The sequence below is a fragment of the Nicotiana tomentosiformis genome, chromosome 11 (genome assembly GCF_000390325.3).
Source record: "Nicotiana tomentosiformis chromosome 11, ASM39032v3, whole genome shotgun sequence".
Taxonomy (NCBI): domain Eukaryota; kingdom Viridiplantae; phylum Streptophyta; class Magnoliopsida; order Solanales; family Solanaceae; genus Nicotiana; species Nicotiana tomentosiformis.
Window position 1 is genome coordinate 35,385,088 of NC_090822.1, and position 27,642 is coordinate 35,412,729.

At 37.3% G+C, this 27,642-nt stretch overlaps 1 protein-coding gene and 1 non-coding gene across 7 annotated transcripts; both read right to left on the reverse strand.

Annotated features, from left to right (window-relative positions):
• On the reverse strand, positions 1–26,867 carry LOC104089012 (conserved oligomeric Golgi complex subunit 3). Of its 6 annotated transcripts, none has more exons than XR_011412370.1 (26): positions 26,692–26,867; positions 26,365–26,489; positions 25,408–25,491; positions 25,225–25,332; positions 23,516–23,560; positions 23,310–23,384; positions 23,094–23,189; positions 22,119–22,196; positions 21,175–21,260; positions 20,733–20,799; positions 20,506–20,568; positions 20,311–20,412; positions 20,078–20,182; positions 14,339–14,431; positions 12,516–12,604; positions 10,371–10,590; positions 8,813–8,899; positions 7,894–8,010; positions 7,777–7,809; positions 7,560–7,646; positions 7,423–7,485; positions 4,873–4,989; positions 2,839–2,931; positions 1,227–1,342; positions 913–1,013; positions 1–306 (listed from the first exon to the last, which is right to left on the reverse strand). XR_011412370.1 is itself a non-coding variant. In XM_070188641.1 (26 exons), exons 2-26 carry the CDS (start codon positions 26,449–26,451, stop codon positions 171–173), a joined length of 2,349 nt encoding a protein of 782 aa, XP_070044742.1. In that variant the 5' UTR covers positions 26,452–26,489; positions 26,692–26,865; the 3' UTR covers positions 1–170. The 6 variants fall into 6 exon arrangements, 5 of the variants coding, with proteins under 5 accessions (XP_070044742.1, XP_070044739.1, XP_070044743.1 ...); XM_070188641.1 differs by having other exon boundaries at positions 1,227–1,349; positions 25,225–25,326; positions 26,692–26,865; XM_070188638.1 differs by having other exon boundaries at positions 1,227–1,349; positions 26,692–26,865.
• Positions 4,630–4,820, reverse strand: LOC117276867 (U2 spliceosomal RNA). Its single transcript, XR_004507126.1, has one exon. It is a non-coding gene; the product is annotated as a U2 spliceosomal RNA (small nuclear RNA).
• Positions 26,868–27,642: the final 775 nt, after the last annotated feature.

Genomic DNA, 27,642 nt, shown 5'->3' on the forward strand with positions numbered 1-27,642 from the left:
GATTCGAAGTTGTTTCTCAATATCAAGCTATAATCACCGTATAATCAATGAAAATGAATTGGACTAGCAGCATGCCAAAATCCTGAACCTCTACAATGAAGAAAGCCATGCTTTGGGAAGCTCATCAGGTACAAGTTTCATGACAATCACTAAATGATAAGTCTGTCTCACTATAGAAGCTTATCTAATTGAGCTTCCAAATCCTGTATCGAGACCATCTTGACAAGAAGGTCTTGTCTATCCTCTGGTGTATATTCTTTTTTCAGAAGGGATAGCACTTGAACGTGTGCTTCCAATATATTAGTCCTGCACATATATGAAAAAGGATTTAGGGGTTCAGAATCCTTTCAATGATACAAAGTACAAAATAAGAAACTGCATATTATTACATTTTTGCAATACAATGCATATGACCTTATTCTCTGAATTTAAATTAATGAGTGAGTTTGTTTTTATAATTCTGTAATAATTAGATAATTCTTGTAGAAAGCCATCATTTTCAGCTAAAGCTTCTGCGCACAGGCTGTACTTTTTTGTGACCATAAAATACATCTTGAAAAGGAAACAATAGACTGGAATTTCAACAAGTTGTCTCTCTTTAGGGAAGAAGTTTTCAGCAACAAGCTCATGCTGGGAATGAACATCAGAAAGGAGAATTGCTTTTATTCATGTCTGAAAGCATAAATTTATCAATCTGATTTTGCAAACTTAAACCCCACTCAGAGAACACATACACACACAAAGAGGGGACAGGATTGGAAGAAGAGAAAGAAAGTTCAACCCAATTGAAAAAGGGGAAGCAAAAAAGGAATACAGACGCTCTCAATTCGATTTCCACTGAAGTGTCAAGATTTACAAGTTTAGCGAATTAAACAAGTTTTGTAATAGATGTAACTGCACAAGAGATCTTACTTAATGGGTTTGAAAAGTATAGCACGTGTCGATGAATTCTGCAGATAGAGCTTCATTTTGGCCAATATCCTAGGCAAATCTTCATTTATTGCGGTGCCGACCTGTGTCAAATAAATTGATCAGCATGTTTATTGAAAAAGAGGGGAAATCTGATTGAATAACAAAAATCAACAGGCATGATGTTTGCTGATTAAAAAAAGACAGTAGGAAGTTGATTTGTTTGGTTATGTTGGTTGATTCAGGCACTTGTGTAAGACAGTGTTAAGGACTTTTCTTTAATTCAACAAAAGATAAGGCAAAGTCTATCTGTTTACCTTCTGAAGAAGCTCAGCGATCTTTTCTGGCGAAGCAAAAGCATGATCCTTGAGTGGCTTTGCAATCCCAGACACCGGTTTTTGATTTTGACTACCAGATAATGCAACTTTAACAGCTGTAACCTTAAGACATTTCATACCGAATAGTTAAAATCTTAAGAAGATTCATAAGGAAATGAACAATATCTTTGCAACCAGAAAAAGGGAAATGAACAAATCTGCTAGGTCGTAAAAATATCAGATTTCGACTCTAACCACTTAGGTTCACAACCGGTTCAAACCTCTGACAATGGGTCCTACTACTATTTCCGATCCTACCCATTTTTAGAAAGACCCAATCAAGCAAGTTTTCAAGAATTTCTTCAATGTGCTCATCTGACCGTATGAAATGAGCTCAAGCATCTTAGGTTTTAGAGAAAAGTACTAGGAACTCCTCACTACACATTTTATAACACATTCATCATGTTTGTAGGGTTAGAAGTTCAATTCAAGATAGCACTTTGAAAAAATTCAACAAGATTCGAAGGCTTTCATCTTTTGATGCAATTCTTCCCATTTACAAGCAGTTCTTAAAATTCTCCAGATAATCATAAATCTTCTTTTCTTTCTGGAGAAAACGAGATGTAATCACAAACAACACTTATTCAAAGTAATCAAATTTTCACTAGTTTGATAGTTTCCAAATAAATTTTGCTCATAGGCAGTTAGGGCATTCAGAGATTCCCTTTACGTTTCGGAAATATACATAACTTACTGGCCAAACTTTGTCATAGTGGTTGATGGAGTTTTCTCCATACCATTAGGTCAGGAGTTCAAGGCTGGTACGTAGCAAACAAAAAAAGAAAAAAAAATATACATAACTTCTAATACTTTTTATTTCTGTGTGCATAATATCGGCATGAAATGAGTTTAAATGGAATAACATACTCAGTGGGGATTCACATAGCCGACCCCAACTTGTTTGGGACTAAGGCATAGTAGTTGTTGTTGCAGTTAGGGCATGCAATTGGGACTGATATTAGTAAAATTACACTTTTCTCCTCTGTATTAGCTATTAGGAAGGTAAGAAGAACATGGAGAGAGACAGTCCATCCACGACACATAATCTTTCTAAGTTTGACACCTCTGTCCTACCCCCAGCAGCCTGGAGGCAGTTAACTGGACAAAGTGTTGCGTTTTCTTATAAAACAGCCTACAAAGCTACAACTGTTTTAAATGGAAGTTGTAAAACAAAAAAGAGACAAGTAATACGTCTCAAACTCTAGTTTCAAAGGTATTGACAGCCGGTAAGTTACTATATCAAAATTAATCACAAAAAGATGCAGGTACATAAATTAGATAGAAATGCATGAAAGAAGTTAAAAGTATACAAGGAGGAGGCAGCTTCTGAGCACTTGAAAGTTAATGAGAACTCGATTAAATATCTATAACTAGTGCAATGATTACATTTACAATGAAAGAGATACGTGGGAAGGAGAAAATGTTCTTTTATCTGGAGAAGAAAATGTACTCTGCCAGAAATCATTAATTATTGAAAGAGCAAAGTTGAAAATGTTGAGAGACTGCTCTGTAAATAAAGAAAAAAAAGACGAAAATGGAAAACATAACTAACCTTTGTCACGAAAGAAAGCAATGGTTCCACGACCAACTTAGTCACTGACATGATGAACTCCTCACATGTAGCTTTCAGGCTTTTCTCCAGTTCCTGTATTTAAAGAAATTTTTTTTACCATAAATTAAACGGAAAAGGGTCAAATATATCTTTGTACTATTGAAAAAGGTTTTAAAATAACCCCCGTAATACTATTTGGCCATCTCAGCCCCTACCGTTATACTATCACTCAAATACACCTCTCAATTGGACAGATTGCCACATGTAATCACAAAATTAAAATGACTCATCCCTTTTTTTACCCACTTCATTTAACCTCTATCCATAACCCGACCCACAACACTTTGAAAGCTGTTAAAAGCTCAAGCAAGAACATCTATCTTTAATGAGATCAACCAATCATGCAGAAACTGGCATACTTCCAGAATACTTGTTTCCACTAAGATTCAATATGCTTAAATTGGTCAAACCCATTAATTCCTCAGGCAAGCTTCCACAGAGACCATTTCCTCCAAAGTTCAAATTTTCAAGATTAGTCAAATTTCTAAACTAGAAGGACTGGAGACAAAATCTTAAAGCTTCTAAGTTCACCTAAAAATATAGGAATATCCCCGTTATTCGATTCCCTTCAAGATCAAGAACCTTCAAGTTACTGCACTTCGTAATCTCAAACGGAAGTGCACCTCCAAATAAACTATTCTCCATTCTCATTTTCTCCAATCTCCACAAATTCCCAATAGCACTTGGGACTTCATCAGTGAACAAATTCCACGACAAATCCAAGGACGTTAACGCCGAATTATTCATCAAAATCAAAGTAAATTCACCTTTCATTTGATTATGTTGAAGATCCAAAATTTGCAAGGAACTAAAACAATTTGACTCCTCTTTTTTAACAATATTAGTGAACTCATTAAACCCAACTGAACAATCCTAAGAGGAGTAAAAATTAAAATATTGCAGAACAATGAAGCTGGCAGCATGTACTATTAAGATTATTTGAACTCTTGTGTTATTAGGATACTGGATCCAGCCGGCCAAAGTTTGGTGAATGCTGAAGGGTTTGCAAGGATTCGATTTCCCGAGAGGCGGATTTGTAATCAGTAGCTTTCTTGTAAGGAGATGGTGACGGAGTCGGAACGGCTGTGAACTTTGTAGACGTCGGAATATCCACCGATGCCGATTCGATTGAGGATTTGGTATTTTGTTGTGATTTCTTTTCGGGTATGGATGCTCTAGCTCTTTGATGATGGTCCAAAGTTTTTGTTTTTTGTTTGTTTCTCTTTTTCTTTAATGAAGAATAATGAAGCTGGTAAAAGGGGGCGACTTTGGGTCATGGGCAGAGGTTAAATGAAGCGGGTAAAAAAAAGGGGATGGGTCATTTTAATTTTGTGATGACACGTGGCAGTCCGTTCAATTGAGGGGTATATTTGAGTGATAGTATAACGGTAGGGGCTGAGATGACCAAATAGTATAACGGAGGGTATTTTTAAACCTTTTTCGATAGTACAGGGATATATTTGACCCTTTTCCGTAAATTAAACTTCCACAAAATTTGTATTCATCATTTATATAGCCATTTATTCGACCCTGCCCCAACTTTTTCCACGGATGAGGGTTGATAATGTCATATCTTTCCATGTAATTGTTGAAACCATTGTTTCAGAGGAAAGAAAGAGGGCTAGAGAAGGTGATAATGATTGTTTATACAGAAGAGTCAAACTAAATGCATGAAGATTAATCCTTCTTAATGAGATGAGAGGGACAAATAACTACAATCCATATCCATCGATACTAAAAGTCACTCTTGTTTTTGCAGAACCAAAACAACACTTGTGTGACCCGATAGCAAGCTACCGTAGTGGACTCTCCCCCTTAAAAAATTGAGCTACATCATGTGAACTGATGGCCCACATATCAGATATTAAACTGATAAGAACAGATACTACACTTGATCTTAGCCAAAAGGCCAAGAAAGGTATATACTAAAAGTCACTCAAGTGAAAACTGCTGAAAACTAACTGGAGCAGATACCTTCTTGGCATCAATTTGACTTTCCAAAACTCGTGGAGATAAATTTCTAGCTAATGAAGTTGATCTTGACCAGTCAAAGATTGACGCCTGACCCCTTAGAATCCGCCTGAGATGCTCCTGGAAAATTATAACAAATATACAAGAAAGTTTCAGAATCTAACAGTCAGTCAAACATTAATCTAAAGCTAACAGATTGGTGCACATGTAGCATGAGAATTGAAGGCTTAAACTGATGGTCCATTCTACTGCAGAATAGAAGACGGTGAATGGCTTTGAAAGGAAATTAGACAATCTTATTTTCTTTGATACCGAGAAATCCCCGAGGGTCAGTGACGTAGGGTTTGAAGCTCGGAGGATAATGGGCCTGCCCTCTATCCTTCTCTACTTAAATATCAGGCTTTTGTTTGCGGCAAGGTTTGAACCTGCGATGTGCGCCTAACCCATATCACGCGTTGTGCTTCTCCACTAGACCAAAGCCCCCGGGGCAAGGGATAAGACAATCTTTGCTTCTGTTAGGCTACAATGACCCATTCTCGGACATACTGGGATACCTTAACATGGACTCATGGAAGCCCTTGATGAGTTTCACAATAACGGGGGTTATGAAAGAGCATTCCCTCTGCTTCAATCTTCAAATTTGTTCATACAGGAAGTTCAATGAGTTCAAGACCATTTTCTTCTTGCAAAATTTATACACTTGAATTCCCGCTACATTCACATTATTCTTTTGCAAAGAATTGTGGCAGAGATCATTCAGCATCTTGGGTGCAGCAGTTGTCCCGCATTCTAAGCTTGTCCTTTGCATCAACTTATGGGTTTTGGTATATTCTAGCAAGAGAATACTTTGTGGAGACTATTAATATTCGGGAATTTTGTGATGCATTTGGCTTGAAAGAAATACGAGAATATTATTGGACAATAATATGTCTCCATCTTATGTATAGGACAGAACAACTCTTTTGGCACACCAGAGCAAGATCTTAGATCTTTACTCAAGCTAGAGTCATTTGGACTGTAGAGATTCTTTTTTTCAACTACCAGATCTTCAGGGAAATTGAAGGCACCTCTGTTTGGGACTGGCCTTATCCTACTACCATTTTATCTTCCCTAAATGTGGTACCTGATAGGAAGGTATTGGACAAGAATATGTCTCCATCTTATGTATAGGACCAAACAACTCTTTTGGCACACCAGAGCAAGATCTTAGATCTTTACTAAAGCTAGAGTCATTTGGACTGTAGAGATTATTTTTTTCAACTACCAGATCTTCAGGAAAATTGAAGGCACCTCTGTTTGGGACTGGCCTTATCCTACTACCATTTTATCTTTCCCTAAATGTGGTACCTGATAGGAAGGTATTGGACAAGAATATGTCTCCATCTTATGTATAGGACAGAACAACTCTTTTGGCACACCAGAGCAAGATCTTAGATCTTTACTCAAGCTAGAGTCATTTGGACTGTAGAGATTCTTTTTTCAACTACCAGATCTTCAGGGAAATTGAAGGCACCTCTGTTTGGGACTGGCCTTATCCTACTACCATTTTATCTTCCCTAAACGTGGTACCTGATAGGAAGGTATAGAGGTCGAGGATTAGGGTAGTAGAGTAGGTAGTCTAGAGTGTTCATAACAGTAGTATTTGGCACGCAGTCTCACTTTCTGTTGGTAGTAGGTTTTTATGACTAATCGTTGTTTTCTTTCATTGTTGATCACATTACTATCTTGTTAGTTTTATTCTGCTTTTATATGGCTTTTTGGTACTGTCCCTTGTCTATATTTTCATTAATGTGGTGCTTATGTTTTCCTGAGCCGAGGGTCTATTGGAAACAGACTCTCTATCCTCACAAGGTAGGGGTAAGGTCTGCGTACACACTACCCTCCCCAAACCCCACAATGTGGGATAATACCGGGTATGTTGTTGTATATGTGGTACCTGAGAACTATTCATCTACAGCTCTGACATGGTATACATAGAAGTATACCACCGTCTTCCCATGATCCTAGATAGGATCAGAATCTTATACATGGGATAGTTTGTCACTAGAGCATTTGTACCATCTGACTCAGCCAAAATTTGTGAAGGAAGCAATTTGTAAGTTTGACTCTAAATTAACTAAAATTTTGATCTGAAAAGAATTATGCTTCAAGTTTACTGACAATCAAGGGAAAAATTAACTCTAGTACACAAATGTGTCTGATGCAGCATTTGTCCACGAGCAGTGTCACCCAGAGTTGCCAAAAGAATTAAATCAGGGAAGTAGTGAAGAAAATAATGATAGGTTCAAACTTGAAAAAGGAGATCAAACGCGTTAGTGTAATTCACTGAAGTCAACTTTGCATTTCTTCTTAATTCCATAAGAGATGACTTCAGTCTAATATTGCATAGTGGAACGAGCAAACTCTACCTTATAACAAAATAAAACAATTTAATAGCATTGTCTCTCTCATTCAAGATAATGTAATTATCAAAGGAAAATACATTTGCAGCAGAGAAGTGATGGAACCTGAAGAAATGAATACCAACATAAATAGTAGATTCTCAATACGCACCAGTAAATGCGAAAAATCAAGCTCCTTGTGTGTGACTGAAAATTCTATGTCAAATGGGGCAATCTGGAAAGCATCTAAAGTTAGAAACCTGCAGTTATGCCAAGGAACTAGGAATTTCAAAAGCAAGTAAGAGAAACCTGCTCTCTTAGGATGAGTAGGTGCTTTATCAGGAAAAGTTGTGCATCCATCGATGACGATCTTTTGCCAATAAGTTTGCTAGCTTTCTGAAGGAATTTAAAAGTTTAGCAATAACCAACAGCATATTGACAAAAAATGACGAATACAGAATTACAAATTACAAAAGCATAATCAGCGGAACAGTCAAACACATGAACTTCAATAAAAGAAACTTACTTGGATGGATAAAGAGCAGAACTCTACAGCTTCCTGAGAAAGAAAAATAGGAATTAAGGATCCAGAAACATCTAGCTATAATTCGAAGGGGCAGTGGTAGCAAAAGTAACCGCTTACCTGGGCTAATCCAGTAAAAACAGCTGATTCTAGAGAACAGTACAGTTTTGATAGACATGAGATGGTTTTCTCCAATGGTGGATACCAGGTTCCGGACACATCTGGGTTTTGTTCAGTCTGCACCAAATTTAAAATAAGGAAAAGCAGAGAATATGGTGCAAAATAGCAAAAAAGTAAGGAGACACAGAATATAGTGCAAAATCGCAGAAAAACATGTTTAACAGCAAAGAGGCAGCGAAAGAATATCTGCAAAAAACACTTTTTACATAAATCAACATACTTTCTTCTAAAACGTTTTTTTATATTTATATACGCCAAGAAGTTGATAGAAAAAATAGTTTAGTACATGCATGTATGAGGACTCCCAAGATTCAAGCCTCCTCATATAAAGTAGCAACTCAAAATCAAGAAAAAAAAAATCCTGTTCTCATCACATCAAGATGCATAGCTACAATCATAGTTGAAATGCCCAGATCTTTGAGAAGGTTCTTAACCCTCAAGCTATTCAAAATTACCAACAAAAAGCTCTATACTAACATAAATCCTAAACTCTCATCTTAAAATAAAGAAAACAAATAATAAAGAAAATAATCTTAAATTACAAATTCCATGAGACCTCTTATTTTCAATTTTCACACCTTGAAACTTCAATATATTTTGCTTCGCTGTGCAGTAAACGTCATAAAACTAGAATCACAGGTCAAGAACGGTTACCTCAGTCTTAAGCAAAGAACCGTAATAGGAAAATATATCAAACTACAACCTCCAAAAAAGAATGCAAACTTCTCCACCAAAAAATTACAAAGAAAAAAGGGATAAAGATAAAAATAAAAGCCATCCTAGCTCGTACTTCCTTTAAAGATATAGGTTACAGAAGTCAACTGAATATCCGTCACAGGACAAAGTGCTTGGCACTTACAGATGGTGAATTTAGTTCTGCTGACACAGATTGCTCCAACTTTTTAGGGTAATCCAAATCCTCGTCTGAAGGAAGGTAGTTGGCAATCTGAAAACAAAGCGGGGAAAGAAGGCATGATCACATTATTTGCAGACCAGTAGTTGCTTGTGAAAAAGTTCAAGCATATAGAAAGCAAACATAAATATGCACTTCTTAGTCCAGTTATCCCAGCTTATATGGCCTAATCTCCTTCTCTTATCAATCCCTACTTATGATATTCCCCTAATAAAAAATGTTTTCCATCTCCAATCAAATCTATTGAAACTCATATCACAACAACTGTCTCAGTACGAACTAGTTGGCGACAGCTGTTAACCATGTTTCCCGTTTGAACTCATCTCAAGCTAACGTTATAAAACATTTGAAACTCATACCACTTTGCATTATTTAATTCAAAAAAATGACGCACAGAGTAGAAATGAAAGTATGGCAAGAAGGAGAAAAGATTAGACTGGGAACCGAATAAACTCCGAACAAATATCAAATACGACAGTAGCAAAAATAAGGAAAGCACGCAAATTTTCGTCATAATGATGGATAGGGCTCGTTTTCACAAATTTGTAATGAGTGAGTAATGACAAAGAGTTGCAAGGCCTTTCGCTGGGATGATCTCCTTTCTTTGGGATTTTGGGTTGCATATTTCACTGTACACGGAATGTTTTGTGTCTTTGTACCGAGGTCGCACGACCTTGGTGTCTATTTATAAAGGCAGAATACATTGATGGTTCCCTAAACCTAAAGTTGCCCATTATTTTCACTTAGCTACCTCAACCGAGACTTGTACCTATTAGATACTCTCACTTCACTCATTATGTGGCACGTGAGAAGCTCAAAATCCCATTTTTCTTTTAATTTTATTTGTTAAAACTACTTTTACAGAACCACAATATACAATCCTACCACCACTGCTCCAGCACTGTCGCCCCTACAAAAATCCTGCCACCATTTTTGTTTAATCTTCCTCCTCCTTCGATTTTGTACTGCTCCCAGATTGAGATTTTCAGTAATTACAAACTAATTTTCAGGAAAAGCAAGATAAAAAATGATATAGAAACAGACCGAATTAGTGACCTAGAAACATGAATCTACGCAAATCAAGAAAATCCCTCATTTTCACTTATGGTCAATTTGTTCCAAGGTACTATTTATCACATCGATGGAAAATAGTGCAGTTAAGAGAGCAATAAATTGAAAAAGTAAACTATTGGACAACAGTATATACCATGAGATACAACTGGTTATGTTTGAGTATGAATGAATATTCCACTTTTAACCAAAATATATGCACCACGAAAAAACGGGCAAATTTATCCAGTAACTTATTTTGCCACTATCCATCTATCAATGAGGGTGCTGATTAAGTGGAGAATTCGAGGGAAAAGAACAAGAAAGAGATTAAAGCAAGTGGCAAAATTATAACAGCAAAGTTTAGCATAATATGATCCCATATCCAAGTAACACAAATAAGCTGCCATACAGTATTTAAATACAATGCACAAGCAATACTTTGGATAGTTACCTCATCACGGATATAGGTGCGAGCACGAAAAGTTAATCGTTCATGGACATCTGCTAGAATCCTGTCCAGAGTTGGACGCAGCCCAGCCAATGATTCACCCCGTCTGCTCAGTTGTTCTCCGAGAACTTCAACTTTAAGGATATCAACCAGTTCACAAAGAACATCCAGGTTTGTTTCGTGAATAAGTTTAGGGCGCAATGTATCATAAAGGAAAGTGCACCTGCAGTAATAGGACCCAAAGGTTCACATCGGAGGTAACACATAAAGCTCAAGTTTAATGATAAAAAAAATAAAGCTCAAGTATTAGCAGCTTCAGTGGCATATAAATAATATAACTAGAAATCCTCGGGTCAATACTTCATTAAACTGTTGTAACTGGACCAACCAAGAGATGGGTCAGGCTCAGGAGCACGTAAATTTAGATGCTATGCATAGAAGATTCATATCATGAGACTTGGGGACAATATCCTGACACTTGCATTCTCAAACATTTTCAAAATTTCATGCCAAAAGGAAATGACAGTCCAGCAAGTCCAGATGATACAAAATGGAGAAGTTTTTTTGGGATTTGAGTTTGACAAGGAACTTTCAGGACTGGGAAGTGGCAGAATTCCAAAACCTAGTTGAGTTGCTTCACACACAAGGAACACCACAAGCTAACCACGACGTATAGAAGTGGGGGGCAGAAAATAACGGGGTATTTTCTGTTAAATCATTTTATCAGAAGCTTCTGGTTAGGGAGGAGGTTGAATTTCCACATAGAACTCCATCCCTAAGGTTCCAAGAAAGATGTGCTTCTTCACTAGGTTAAACATAAATATAGCTTGAGAATGCACGAGGCAGAGATACCTGATTGTGTATCTCTTGTTAATAGAAGGGAGCAAAGAAAAAAGTAAAGTTAGCAAGTGCAACCCAATAACATGTTCCACTACTTTTTTTTATATTAAGGTGAATAACATGTTCCACTACTTAAACTTACCAAGATTTAAAATGATAAATCTGACATTAGATGAATTATCAATAACGGTAACTCTTTGCCATTGATATTATCTAATTAACTTATCCAGAAAGACTAAAAAAATGATGAAGATTAAATCTAGGTCTAATTTCAATGGATAAAAAAGAGCACAGCTTTGTTTCTCTCTGCCCACACAATCAGGAAGGATGTAAAAACAAGTTAATGTAAAAATATCCAGAGAAAGAAAAAGGAAATTGATGAACCAAAAGAAAGGTGCAGGTTTAAGGGATATCCCATATCCACCCACGGGGAGTGATTTTAAATCTCAGTAAAGAGGTAATTCACATGTAGTAATTGATAGAATTTGGTTTCCTTACCCACCTACATGATTTTAATTTTCCAGGTACAGGAAACTACTTCCCCACCTAACCGAAAAATTCCCGAAGGCCAGCTAGCATACAGTTCGAAACTCGGTGGATAATGTCAGGCCCCTCTACCTTTTCTCCACTTAAATAAATGCCTTCACACCTTTTGAGTTAAGCCTTATATATGAAGGACCTGGTTTTCCTTTGGAGTAACTATAACTTTCACAAGTGACCTCCACATATGTATCACGAAGATTTAAGGACACAAAAACGCAGTTGAAGCAACCTACAAATCTAAACCAGATGAGAAATCTGTCGCAGCTCTTTCTAAGGAATAGATAAGCGTAGTTTCCATGGGAAGGCTTCAAGTTCCTAACTAGGAACTAATCTTGTGCTTGCGGTAAGATCTAAAGTGAAGATCACTAAGCTATTGGGCAGCCTCATAGTTAACACTGATTTTCATTACCGCACAAATAATGTGTCTGGAAACATTTACACCCACTTGATACCAAGAAGGTATGCCCTGTATGCATTGATAGCAACTCTGGCCTAGGTAGGTCTTAGAACAGCACAAGCTACCAAAATGACAAAGCCTTACAGGCGTAAACATTTTGCAATGTTGGCTCTCTTGCTTATAAGCACATGACAGCAATAAAGATGGTCCAACCTCCCTCCCCCCTTCCCCTGCCCACCACAAACAAGACGAGGAAAAAGAGGGAAAAAGAAAAAGCAAATCAGAAAAGAAGCTGGAAAGGAATGAGTAAGCAGCACAAACAGGTCCAAACGCAGAAAGAAACCCACAAGAGAACTTAGGCAACTCACAGAGGATCTACAAGAGGAGTCAAACTTGAAATGTCCTCTGAAGAAGATGGGAAGAAGTGATTGAAGAGTTGATGCTCTAGCTGACACACCTGCATTAAGATATCAAAGATAAAGTATGGAGACTTGTTCATCTCACTTTTACACTAATATTAAATGTCCATGTTAGAATTATAGAGACATGTATGTGTGTGTGTGTGTGTGTGTGTTTGGCCTTTTTAGTGCTAGCTGAACGTGAAGTAATGGCTTTTGTGCAACGTCGAAAGGGTTCTGATGTAGTGAGATCGTTTGGGTTGTTAGAACCTCTAGCAGATGGTTCGAAATTGATTCTAAAATAACCCATTTCACCAAGTAGTGCTAATTTCTCCCGTACTTGATCGATCGAACTACGATGATTGGAATGAAGATAGACAGACTTCCGTGCGAAAGACAGAACGGCAAAACATAATATATATATCAATTTTACCTTAATAAGCTTCAGCAAGACCATTTCTAGAATCAACTTCTGAAATAACTTTGGGAATATTGATTTGATTCACCAGAAAACATATAAAAGTTCTGATCCTTCCTCAAAGAACCCAAAGTTGCTATACTTTTAGCATCATTCATACTAAATCAAATTAGAGGAAATATTCATCTACATTAAGATGAGCTAAACTTTTAAAAGAAAAGGTAATTTGTGGCTCTCTAATTTAGAACTAATTACTTTGAATTCATCCTGTCAAATAAAAAGAAAAATGAATTTGGATTGCACATATGACTATCAAGACTAGCAGGTCAAATTTCTACTACAGAACGGCAAAACTTAAAATAAATATAAATATATATATATATATATATATATATATATATATATATATATTATATCATTTTTACCTTAATAAGCTTCAGCAAGACCATTTCTAGAATCAACTTCTGAAAATAACTTTGGGAATAGTGATTTGATTCACCAGAAAACATATAAAAGTTCTGATCCTTCCTCAAAGAACCCAAAGTTGCTATACTCTTAGCATCATTCATACTAAATCCAATTAGAGGACATTCATCTACATTAAGATGAGCTAAACTTTTAAAAGAAAAGGTAATTTGTGGCTCTCTAATTTAGAACTAATTACTTTGAATTCATTCTGTCAAATAAAAAGAAAAATGAATTTGGATTGCACATATGACTATCAAGACTAGCAGGTCAAATTTCTACTACAGAACGGCAAAACTTAAAATAAATAAATAAATATATATATATATATATATATATATATATATATATATATATATATATATATATCATTTTTACCTTAATAAGCTTCAGCAAGACCATTTCTAGAATCAACTTCTGAAAATAACTTTGGGAATAGTGATTTGATTCACCAGAAAACATATAAAAGTTCTGATCCTTCCTCAAAGAACCCAAAGTTGCTATACTCTTAGCATCATTCATACTAAATCCAATTAGAGGACATTCATCTACATTAAGATGAGCTAAACTTTTAAAAGAAAAGGTAATTTGTGGCTCTCTAATTTAGAACTAATTACTTTGAATTCATCCTGTCAAATAAAAAGAAAAATGAATTTGGATTGCACATATGACTATCAAGACTAGCAGGTCAAATTTCAACTGTGTCCTTTTCTACTACTTCTTCTGATCACCCCACCCCACCCCCCCAAAAAAAAAAAAACACCATCACCATAAAAAGAACAAATCATCGAAGGATGTCCCAGAATCTCCTTTTCGCTTTTCCTACTAGATGAAAGTAAGGCAAAAATTATCATACCATTCTCCAGTGCAAAATGTTTTTAAGAACAGTACTGATGTAATTCGAATGTACCTGCATTAAATACGCACATCCCGATCTACTCAAAGACGGCAATGCTTCTTTCCTGGAAAATTCAGAGATCCGCTGTTGCACTATACCTCTTATCTGGGTTAAATGAAACAGAATGAGTACTAAAATGAGAGAAGGAAAAAAAAAAAAAAAAAATTGTGAGAATGCACGGGAGAAAAATCTTATTGCTTACTTAAAGAGTTGTACAACCCTATTTATATACGGTGATTACATAATAATAAGTATCTACTTCCCGATGCGGGACACTATACATGACTAACTACTTAACACTCCCCCTCAAGCCGGTGCATATAAATTATATGTACCGAGCTTGTTATAGATGTAACTAATACGAGAACCAGTAAAAGACTTAGTGAAAATATCTGCTAGCTGATCATTCGACTTTACAAACTTTGTAACAATATCTCCTGAGAGTATCTTTTCTCTGACAAAGTGACAGCCGATTTCAATGTGTTTAGTCCTCTCATGGAATACCGGATTTGACGCAATATAAAGAGCAGCTTGATTATCACACACCAGTTCCATCTTGTTGATTTCTCCGAACTTCAATTCCTTGAGCAATTGCTTGACCCAAACTAGCTCACACGTTGCCATAACCCGATCTTCGGCTTCAACGCTAGATGGAACAACTACATTCTGTTTCTTGCTCTTCCAAGAGACCAAATTACCTCCTACTAGAACACAATACGTCTATCAGAAGGTGATCCTGCCCAATCAGCATCTGTGTACCCAACAACCTGCTCGTGGCCTCGATCCTCAAATAGTAACCTTTTGCCTGGAGCTGACTTTATATACCGAAGAATGCGAACAACTGCATCCCAGTGACTATCACGGGGAGAATCCATAAACTGACTTACAACACTCACCGGAAAAGAAATGCCAGGTCTAGTCACTGTGAGGTAATTCAATTTGTCAACCAACCTCCTATATCTCGTAGGATCTCTAAGAGGCTCCCCCTGTCCAGGTAGAAGCTTAGCATTCAGATCCATAGGAGTGTCAACAGGTCTGCAGCCCATCATTCCAGTCTCCTCAAGAATGTCTAAGGCATACTTCCGCTGTGAAATAACAATACCTGAGCTAGACTGAGCGACCTCAATGCCTAGAAAATACTTCAATCTGCCTAGATCCTAAGTCTGAAAGTGCTGAAAGAGATGCTGCTTCAGATTAGTAATATCATCCTGATCATTGCCAGTAATAACAATATCATCAACATAAACCACCAAATAAATATACAGATTAGGAGCAGAATGCCGATAAAACACAGAGTGATCAGCTTCACTACGAGTCATGCCGAACTCCTGAATAACTGTGCTGAACTTATCAAACTAGGCTTGAGGGGACTGTTTCAAACCATATAGTGACCTGCGCAATCGGCATACAAGACCATTAGACTCCCTCTGAGCAACAAAACCAGGTGGTTGCTCCATATAAACTTCTTCCTCAAGATAACCGTGGAGAAAAGCATTCTTAATGTCTAACTGATAAAGAGGCCAATGACGTACAGCAACCATGGACAAAACGAGACGAACAAATGCTACTTTAGCCACGGGAGAGAAAGTGTCGCTATAATCAAGCCCAAATATCTGAATGTATCCTTTTGCAACAAGATGAGCCTTAAGCCGATCAACCTGGCCATCTGGGCCGACTTTGACCGCATAAACCCAACGATAACCAACAATAGACTTACCTGAAGGAAGAGGAACAAGCTCCAAAATGCCACTCGCATGTAAAGCAGACATCTCCTCAATCATAGCATGTCGCCATCCTGGATGAGATAGTGCCTCTCCTATAGACTTAGGGATAGAAACAGTAGACAAAGATGATATAAAAGGATAATGAGGTGATGACAGACAATGATAACTTAAACCGGCATAATGGGGATTAGGATTAAGTGTGGATCGTACACCTTTGCGGAGTGCAATTGGTTGACTAAGAGGAGACAAGTCCACAGTAGGTGCAGATTCTGATGCAGGACGTGAATCGCCTAGGCCTGATGCTGGACGTGGACGACGATGATAAGTCAAGAGTGGTGGAGCTGCAGAAGGTTGAACTGGACTAGGTGGTGGAACTGGAGCTATAGGTGATGGAACTGGAGCTACCGGTGGTGGAGCTGCAACTGGAGCTGTAGGTGGTGAAACTGCAACCGGAGCTGCACGTGGTGGAGCTGGAGTTGTAGAGGAAGATGAATGGGGGATAGTGACTGAATCTCCAAAAGATGAAACTGGTAGCACCTCAGAAATATCTAAGTGATTACCTGGACCTGTGAAGTATGATTTGGTTTCAAAGAAGGTAACATCAGCGGACATAAGATACCGCTGAAGGTCAGGAGAATAGCATCGATACCCTTTTTGCGTTCTCGAGTAACCCAGAAATACGCACTTAAGAGCACGAGGAGCTAACTTATATTTTCCTGGAGTAAGGTTATGAACAAAACACGTTTTTCCAAAGATACGGGGTGGAAGAGAGAACAAAGGTAATTGGGGAAACAAGACAGAGAATGGAACTTGATTCTTGATAGCCGAAGATGGCATACGATTAATAAGATAGCAAGATGTAAGAACTGCATCCCCCACAAACGCATCGGAACATGAGATTGTATAAGCAAGGTACGAGCAGTTTCAATAAGATGTCTATTCTTTCTTTCAGCTGCCCCATTTTATTGAGATATGTACGAACAAGATGTTTGATGAATAATCCCATGAGAGTTCATAAACTGCTGAAATAGGGAAGACAAATACTCTAGGGCATTATCACTACGAAATGTGCGGATAGAAACCCCGAATTGATTTTGAATTTCAGCGTGGAAGGTCTGGAAAATAGAAAACAACTTAGACCGATTTTTCATCAAAAATATCTAAGTGCACCTGGAATAATCATCAATGAAACTGACAAAGTAGCGGAATCCCAAGGTAGAACTGACCCGACTAGGACCCCAAACGTCTGAATAGACCAAAGTGAAAGGTGACTCTGCTCGATTATCAAGACGCCGAGGTAAATGGGAGCGGGTACGCTTACCGAGCTGACATGACTCACACTCTAGAGTGGACAAGTGAGATAAACCAGGTACCATTTTCTGAAGCTTTGACAAACCGGGATGTCCTAACCGTTTATGTAATAAATCTGGTGAATCAGTAACAAGACAAGTTATTGAAGGAAGACAAGATGTGAGTTCATGTGATTTTGCAAGGATAAGGTAATAAAGTCCATCTGATTCACGCACGGTACCAATGATCCGCCTCGTACTGCGTTCCTATATAAAAACAAGGTCATCAAGAAATAAAACAGCGCATTTAAGTGATTTGGCTAAGTGACTAACGGCTATGAGATTAAAAGTGCTATTGGGAACATAAAGAACTGAATCTAAGGGTAAGGAAGGAAGTGGGCTTGCTTGACCTATTGCAGTTGCCATGGTTTGAGACCCATTGGCCATTGTGACTGTTGGAAGAGATTGAGAATACGAAATAAAAGAGATTTGTTACCAGAAATATGATCAGATGCACCTGAATCAATGACCCAAGACTCGGAGGTTGAAGATTGGGAGACACAAGTCACGCTACTATCTGTTTGAACAACGGAAGCTATCCCTGAAGATGTCTGTTTACATGCATTGTACTGAAGGAACTCAATATAATCCGATAGAGAAACCATCCAACCATTCATACTATTGGATCCCATTTCGCTACAATTTATTTCTCAAAATCTTGACTAAAAGTAGTAGGGTTAACTTGAAATAGTGGAAATCAGTAACTCCAGCGGGAAAACTGAAGAAATAGCTGGGAAAACACTGTTCACAGCAAAAAACAGAACACTATTTTATGCCGGAAACAATGTTCACGCCGGGAAACACTGTAGCTCGCCTTAAAATTCCAAAGTTGTCAGAATTCAGAATTGCTGTGCGAGTGACCTTTCCTGAAGAAAGTTCGTCGGAAAATGGCTGGAAGGGGTCTCGCGCACCCGGGCGTGCACAGATCTCGCCGGAAAATCTTGACTCTGCCCGGCGCGTGAGGGCGCGTGGCAATGAGTTTTCCGGTGGGTTTTCTGGGATTTGGTCGCGGGGCTACGTCGGACCTTGTGGTGGTGTTGGTTTGTTCACAACACTGATAAATAGTGACTTTGACGAGACACTTAGGTCACCGGAAAATTGCACGGTGACTGAGTTCTTTCTTCCCGAATGTCGCTGGAGTGACGCATAGCGATTTTTTTTCTCATCGAAGCTCTGATACCATGTGAAAATGCACGGGAGAAAAATCTTATTGCTTAATTAAAGTGTTGTACAACCCTATTTATATACAGTGATTACATAATAATAAGTATCTACTTCCCGATATGGGACACTATACATGACTAACTACTTAACAATAACCAAGACAAAGGTCATATATATATATATATATATACATATACTAGTTACAATTAGCCCGGGCACCCAACAACCATAGTGAAAGGCAAAATTTTCATGTGGCACCCAATTTTGCGTCATCCGTTGAATTTATATCCACTTTTTAGAAAAAGTTTAACTGATACTCAATTTTTAGATAACTTCAGATACATACACTTTTCTCTTTTTCTATAATTTTGTTTTCTTCTTTTTAGATGCAAAAATGGGTTTGTTAAAATTATTGTTGTTTCGATAATTTGATGATCGAGATTTGTTATTTAAGATATTTGAAAGATATGTTTCAAATTTGAGCTCATTTAAAGTAGATTTGGGTATTGAGTCGTGTATTGAGTTGTTGAAAATTGAAAAACAAGTTTATGTTTCAGAATTTAAGATTCGAAATCTGAAGTTGCATTCAATAGAGTGAACTACTTAAGATTCGAATTTTTGAAGTTGCATTTGAAAGACTGTTGCACCCCGGCTGATTTCTGAAGTAGCATTAAAGAGATTGAACTACTTCAAATCCGGGCGGATAATTGATTCAAACTTCAAATAATATTTATTCATATTTTCAAATATTGCATATATGGAATTCTCATTAATTAGTGATCATTCTCTATGCTTAGCTTTACGAATGACAACTCTCTATAATATAATCAAACCTTATCATAAACTCATAAATGTTGCTAATATTTAGTTTGTATTTTCGTCTCATTTTATTTAACTTAAATATATATTAGAAGGTAAAATAATTTTGGCCTAATACATACTTTGCCCCCTTAACTTGTATGCAAATTCCTTTGACACACTGCAATTTTACGTGTAATATTCTCACCAATCCCTTTTCAATGAAATTAATTTTATTCATAAGGTAGTTTCTATGCAATTCAAAAAAGAGTAGTTTTTGTTTTATATTTTTTATAGATGAACTTCTCAATTATTGAAGAATTACTTTTCATAAAATAAATTGGTATACGTTTATATTATGCTAAATAATTAAAACTAAGTTTAATATAAATATACACATAATTACACGTGCTCTGCTGTTAATATACCGACTCAGCAGAAGAGGCAAAGCCTGCAACTTTTAGAGCTATTTTTTCCCTATATAAGTGGCCCTTTAAATTGCCTGAGAAGTTGCCTTTATTTACCAAATTCTCTTATCGCATTCATCGTAATAATATAGAAAAACAGTGGCAAATATATAAAAGCCTAAGCAGGTATGTTGATGACACCGACTCCTGATGGAGCTCAACTTCCGCTTCAATAATAAGAGAAATATATATAATTTCTGATACGTAAGAAAAGAGTAGCTATAAAACTAAAAGGTGCTTATGACTCACCAATGAAAGGCGCTGTTCACAGTAGAGTTTGTGGCATTCTTCAAGAAGTTGAATATATTCTTTTCTAGGCGTTCTGCTTTCAATTTCCTCCAAGATAGGCTTGAGCTGCAGATAACTAAGATCATTTGGTTCATGGATTACACAGCAAAGCTAGTTGTTGTGATACTCACCCTCATACAGCCCATTAATAGACTTTCTATAAACTAAAAAGAAAGGAGAAGTTCCAAGGTTACCTCATTTGCTGCAGCCTTGAAGCGTACATAAATTATAGATGCCTCTATACCCTCGGCCAAAGATGTTTTGCTACCACCACTGCTTCGTATTGCAGCCTGAACCTAATCAAACGGAAATATCTCGGGAAAATCAACCATTCATCTGCAAGTCAAAGATCGTTCTGCATATAAAAATGAAACATAAAGCAGATTTACCTGAGAAGAAGTGCTTCTAAGTACTGAGAGAACATGAGAGCGAATCATTCCCAGAGCTCGAGACTGGTTACAAGAGCAAAACGGAGAAACAGACACAGAGAAAGAGAAAGCGCAATGGGGTTAGAATTCTTATATCCCAGAATTTCATAAACCATGCTCATTCTATAAAGAAATATATTTTCATATTTGGAAGATTACAAATTTTTTATGTCAATGCTTTTAAGTACCTGAAGTTGTCGAAACTTGACCAAATAAATGCTGCACTCCGCATATTGTGGGTTACTCTCAACATATCTTCAGTCACGTACAAAAGAAACACAAAGGTTATTTGTGCTCTTATGCAAAGATTTACCCCAGCTTAATTTAACTGGACTTAATCTTGGCAAAAGAATCTATATTGCTCGGACGCTCCGAAAATGTCGCTGGGTGCGTGTCTGATTCTCCAAAAGCAGTGTATTTTAGGAGAATCCGACACGGGTACGGCAATAATTTGGAGAGTCCGCGCAACATAGAAAAGAATTTACTGTCCTAGAAGAAACCTCTGAACCCTTTACTTGTTCACATGATAAACATCACAAATAACCAAGAAAAGTATGGATTATATATCATCACTGGTTTTGTAGAATTCATAGATCTCAATGCGGTAATATGAGATGCAATGTCACTTACGAGATACACTCATCAAGTCTCTTAAGCAATGGAAGAAAATTTGTACTCCCAACGCTCATACTAGGAGAATAAAAAGTGGCTGCAACCTGCAAACAGGTGTACAAGACAACCATGAGGAGTTAACGCAAAAAACAAGGGTAACAGAAAACTGCATATGTGACATTTAAAAGAGTTCAAGAAGAAGAACAAGAAGAGCAAGATTGAGCACAAGATAAATCAAGCTGATAGAATGCTCCAATAGGATGTAATTCAACAAAAAAGCATTAGAAAACTTTTAGGCTAATGGTCGTGATTAAATCGAGAATATCGAAAGGTGAAAAAGCCATTCCATATTTTTTTGTTAAAAAGCTATTCCATTTCTGAAGGGCATTAAAAATAAGGAACTCTCAATCTCAATATCACAAGCGAAAAGTTTTTCCTTTAGAAACAACCAAACACATAAATGGGAGAGAAAAGAGCTGTTAAAGGCTTTCAGTAAAATAGAACAAGAGCCAAGATTAAAAACCCACCTTAAATAAATAACTTGCTAAGTAAGAAATATCAGAATAATCCCAAAGCACTGGAATGATACAGCCAAGATAGACTAGCTTTGGATGAATCATTTATAACATGAGGAAGAAAACCATCCAGAATCAAAGCTTAAGTTACAAAGACTGAAGCACTTTGGTGAGTGGCTGTGGAACAAAATCTAATTGAAAAAAAACATGAATTTCTTTAGGGAGAAAGCTCTGCTTTTCCATAGTTCAAGTCAGTTTGGTATATTAACTCACTAATGTATCAAAGCATAAAAATACAGATAGCATGAATTCTCTGCACTCAGAATAAAGCTGACGCAGAACCATACCCAATTCAGCATAGGCATAGCTAGACCACTGTGGATACCAGTGCAAAAAGCACTGGATATCAATGAAATATTTTCAATATAAATGGCAGTCGGACCTTACATTCTCCAATTCATCGAAGTAATTGAGCTTATTGTGAAGTGATTCTGCAAACTCAATTAATTTCTGCTTCTCCAAAAGCTGCAAAAGAAACAAGAAATTGCACAAGCAAGAGTATTCAATGTTTGCTTCCTGTGTTAATTATTACCTTTTTACCTCTACACCACATGTCCTTAATATTAGACACTGACAGGGAGACTTCCTAATTTAAAATGCAAACCAATGGACATCGCAAATACACAATATTGACATGAATTACAACTAGACAATGCTATATACCAAACAGCAACTTGAGCTAGAAAAAACAAGAAATGCATTTACTTGGTGCTAGGTGGCGATTGAAGATATTTGGCAACTATTAAAAACATCAGGCTATAATCCATCAAAAGAGTAGATTGGAGGTAAGCACTGTTATCAAAGGCGAAAAGTGCAAAAACAATCTAAGGTCTATTGGGGCTTAAAGTGCAAATAAAACGCGGGCTTTAATGAAAAAAGGCGCAAATGGAGAAAAACTGCAAATATGCATGTATAGTCCAAGACTAATATCTATAAGAATGAATACCAAATATATGGACAAAGAAATTGAAGAAAATTTACAATAAAGTGAAATATCAACTGTTTAGTGTCGCCTGAAGGATTACGCTCGTTGACAAGGAAAAGTTTGCCTTAGAGCCTTGAGAACAATACTGAAGCGCCCGCTAAGCGAGGTGAAGCGCTCAACATGTTTTGAGCCTCGCTTCAGGGCTTAAGCGCGTTTTAAGCGCGCCTTTGATAACACTAGAGGTAAGGACTTTCAGCATCATAGACTGATGCAAACCGATCTCTTTTACAATGAACTCCATCACTTACAAGCGCATCCTATTACCATGCAATTAATAATTGTTCCTACGTTCTACAAAATGTTGAAAAGAGTAATACAGTAAAGTACAATCTATTGCTAAGATAACCACACAGGCTAAGAGAAATGGGTTGACCCACCAGTCTATCACACGCATCATGAAGAGTTCTAGTCTTTGTTGCCACTGCTTGATGCTGCAGCTGCAGCTCATTGAATAAGTCAAGTGTTTCATCCACCTGCAAGAGAGCCATTATTAAGGGCAAGTGCATGTCGAAAACAAGCATAGAATAGATGAACGGCATCAACAGAAAGGTCTAAGAGAAGAGTATAAGAGCATTCTTTTCTTCTCAGAATACCTGGTGAAGTATACTATTGCAGGTCAGAATCTGCTCTGTTAAGGTGTTGACATAATGCTGATATTTTTCTTCCGTCTACATAGAAAGAAAACATATATAATTTTATCATTAGTAAGTGTAAAAGAGGAAGCTTATGTAATTTTGGGCACGCATCAACAAGTAGTTTTTGGAAGATGTGGAAGAGATATAACAAGCTAAAGACTAACCTCTGACTTCATGGCTGCTTCAAGATCCGCAAACCATTTATAGAACTGATCAACAAAACAGCACATCGGGGGAAAAAGATAAGATATCAAGTTGAAGTAGCAATACAGAACAGGATTACCAAGGATGCTATTTCCATCATCATTTACAAAGCTAAACTAAGCATATTCATCATTAAAGCTTATACATTAATGCAACATAAAGTTGCCACTGAGACAAATTTGGAAACTAAAGCTCCTTATAAAGTGGCTTGCTTCAGCTAGACAGTGACATATGAGCAATACTAACACAGCAAATTCTTCAACAGAGAGGCCGAAATATACACAGAAAGTACTACAAGTATGAAATGGAGGCTGAGGATGTTAATTACTTCTTACTACACTGCCCATAGTCACACAGTAGCGCAGTTTTAACATTTTTGACGCAAAGCGGACGATACCAAGATCCATGGAGAATTTTAATTCTGCTGAACAGGAAAAGGCGCGGGAAAAAGAAAAAGCCACATAAGGGAAACGAGACTTTCCTCATATGACTAGCTGGGCTTTACAATAAAGAGAAGAAAATGTGGGCGGCATGGGATGTGGCTCCATAAGTTTTCATGTGGTTCTTTGGAAGGAGAGAAGTAGGAGGGCTTTTGAAAGGGGTGGAAAATGATTTTGTACACTAGAGAAATAGCCTCTTATTTAGTTAATTGTATGTATATATAATTAGAAACAGCCTCTCTACCTTCACAAGGTAGGGGTAAGGTCTGCGTACACATGAACCTTACACTGGGTTTGTTCTTGTTGTTGTATGTATATATAATTGGATGTCCTCGATACAGAATTTTTTATTTTTTATTTTGAAAAGGTAATTAAATTTATTAACAATGGAAAAATCTCCTCAACAAAAGATAGAGAACCTACAAAATAAAAGGAAAAAGGGAAAGAACTTCTAGGGCTATCTCTATCATTTCATATGCATGCAAATTAAGAGCCGAAAACCTACTCTGTTGCATGGAAAGGTGAAGGCGAACACTAAAGTTCAAATATGGAGAGTTCTAAAAACAAATTCCTTTTTGCATGTCTTTCTGATATATAGATATAAATACTGCTCCACTCAGGCAGGCAGGGTCAAGGCCATAAATAGACACATGGTCATCTCAGACCAATATCTGAATACATCACTTGCAATCAAGGCATTTCTAACCCAGAAGACATTGAGTACCAGTGTCAATTCTCACTAAATGTAAGTTTCCGTTATTTTTTGCTTGGCATAAGGTATTTCCTCTCCAGTTAATTACAATCATCAGGACAAAATGAGAGGCATATTCTTTAAGAAAGCCAAAAAATGGAGCTATTTAGCAAGCAATTATTATGCATTCTGTTCCAACTCATTGGTTTAGCAGTTATGTTTGACTGATATGTTGCCAAGCACAAGACACTACAACTTCTAGTCTTACACAAAGATCAACTGTATATTTTAGCACTTGTTGCTCTAAACACACATACAGATAGCTTATCATGGTTACAAGATGTGATAGTTCTGATTCCTTTCCAATATTTAGCTGATCGTGCACCCTTTTTTATATGGGAAAAAATCATTCACAATCCCTTATTTAAAATATGGAATATTAAGATCTACAACCTGGAAAAAGCAGAGTCAAGAAATAATGGACGTGCCAACTAAACATTGTGAAAGTTTTTTGCTCTTTTGTTTTTTTGTAACTGACCTGATTTGTATTCACTAGGACTGCTTCAATGGCCCCTGAATCTTCCAGAGAACTGAGCTTTGGTGAGACAGCGAGATTATTATCCTGTCCAGAAACTTGATCCTGGGACTAGAAATAAAAATATCAGGTAACTGAATTTGAGATAGATGATACTTTCAAATCAACCAAGAAGGAAAAATTCACCAAACTGGGCGGGAAAGGTCTCTCGGCAACTGCATGGGAAAGTGCTTGTATGGCTGCTTGTTGTTGCTCTGTTAATGGAGCATTCTGTAAGAAGAAAATTAGCTAGAGTCGTTGAAGATATAACATCAAGAGAGCCACTAATGCTGGATTAGTTAACAAAAAGCAAAAACAATCAGTAGACAAACACACACATGTAGCATATACAAACATTAAAAAAAAGTCGGTACAAACAATGTATATTGACATGGTGAGGGCCACAAACTCAAATGAATAATCAAATCCAAGATGGAGGTGATTACTAAAATTGTGATTTTCCATCAGAATTCCAAGAGTAAGCTAAAAATAAAAGAGTCACCAGATAAGGAAACAGCTAGTTGGCCAGTGGTAATACGGGAAAAAAAGATAAACAGTGCAACATTGGAATGAGAACAAACATGAAAACATAGTTAAGTCGCAGAGGATCCAGGATTTGAACATTATGGGTTCGAGTTCAGAATTTTAGCACAACCCATTTGAGTTATTGGGTTCGAAATCCATTTTTTATACTAATTTAGTGGATCTTTTAGCACATTTACAGGGTCTGAACAAAAGCTATTGGGTTTGTACGAACTCATATCTAATGCACTAGGTCCATCCCTTTTCAAATAAGAGGACTTTATTTACACAAGGATTTGCTGGAAGGTATTTTCTAAAGCTGTAACGAATCCAAAAAGTCCAGTAATACATCAATGTCAGTGACAATCAGCATTATCCTAAACAGCACGTTACTATTCTTCTCTTATTTCGGGAGTGAGAAGATTGAAATGCGGTCTTCAAATTTGTCATACGGTCACAGATCTATGAGAGAGCTGAAAATTTGGTAAAGCATTCACACAGATCTGGAGCATTGATTGATGTTCCAGATAATTAGACCTAAAATATAAGTATTGTACAAAATGGGAAAGAGAGGGGGGGAACCTGCTCCCAAGTAGAAGCGAAATTGTAGCCTTTGGAAATAGCTTCCGACTTAGGAACACCGCCACCGGGTCTTGACGCCGTCGCCATGGGTTTATCGACACGAGTGATTTTTCTGTACTTCACAACTGTTTAAAGCGAAGGAGAATTGAAGAAAAATAGGGATTAGAGAAAAGCCAATCAAATTAAACCGATCAAACTAACAATGCAAGCTCTCTAAGAAATATCCAATGCACACACCAGCGGTCCAGCACTAGCCGAAAAACCCGCCTTCAATTGTTGCTACCATTTTCAATAACAATCAAGAAAACATATGATTATGGTGGTTACCATAGGGAATCAGTGGAACCAACTTCGAGTTCTCAACGTACTTGTCGAAGTTGAAGACTCTGTGAGCTGGGAGATCTGGGATATGATCGTCTTCACTCTTCCATATGGCTGCACCTCCAAAAACTTCCCATAGGAAGATTAATTATTCTAATTTCTAATCGTCCTAAGATTTTTTTTTTTTTACTAGTAGTAATCCTTTACACAGGTTTTCTTTAACTAGTTTTTTTATTTTATTGTAAAATTTATTTCAATTACAATAATTTTGATACGTAAATTAAATATAAAATAGTATGCAAAAATTAGATTTATTCTCCTAATTTAAGTTTACTTGTACAAGAGGTAATCCAATATTTGAAGATAATGGGTGACTTAGGTACATGTCTCATTAGCCCTACATGGGTATGATAGTGTTAGGGGTCCGCCTCTTTGAGCTTGACTTGAAAACTAACATGTTGTCATGGAGCAGTATGAGTGTTGCCAAGCTAAGGTGCACGAGTTAGTACCAAGGCAAAGAGGAAAACGTGCAAGTGATGGCCAAGGCTTTGAGGGAGGCAAGGTAGCTTGGCAAAGGCTTGACAATGAGATGTGGGCTGAGGGCGACACTTGAGCATGGCAAAGGCATGGGGCAGTGATGCCAAGGCAGGGTAAACACGAAGTGGGAAGGCAGGCTAAGTGCAACGAAGGCATGCGCGCAAGGCAAACTTGTCATGACATTGGGGCGCGATAAAGGATCATGTGCGTGAGCAATGGCATGGGCTAAATACAGTTGCAGTGCACCTAAGAGCAAGGCATTGGCACCTGATTCAAGCCAAGGCCCATACATGGATAGCAAGCTTCAGCTTGACCAAGTCAATGGCGGTTACAAGGTACATGTTGTGCACATGGGCAGCAATTGGCTTTGTTCAAATCTGGCAGACAATTGCTAGAACGTTTTTGTGGCCATGTTTCCAT

Coding starts and splice junctions, on each gene's coding strand:
- LOC104089012 (XM_070188638.1), bottom strand. CDS start 26,451: ATGGCGACGGCGTCAAGACCCGGTGGCGGTGTTCCTAAGTCGGAAGCT. Junction 23,190..23,309: donor GCAATAGTATACTTCACCAG/GTATTCTGAGAA, acceptor GCTCTCTTGCAG/GTGGATGAAACACTTGACTT. Junction 12,605..14,338: donor GATGTGCGTATTTAATGCAG/GTACATTCGAAT, acceptor ATCTTAATGCAG/GTGTGTCAGCTAGAGCATCA.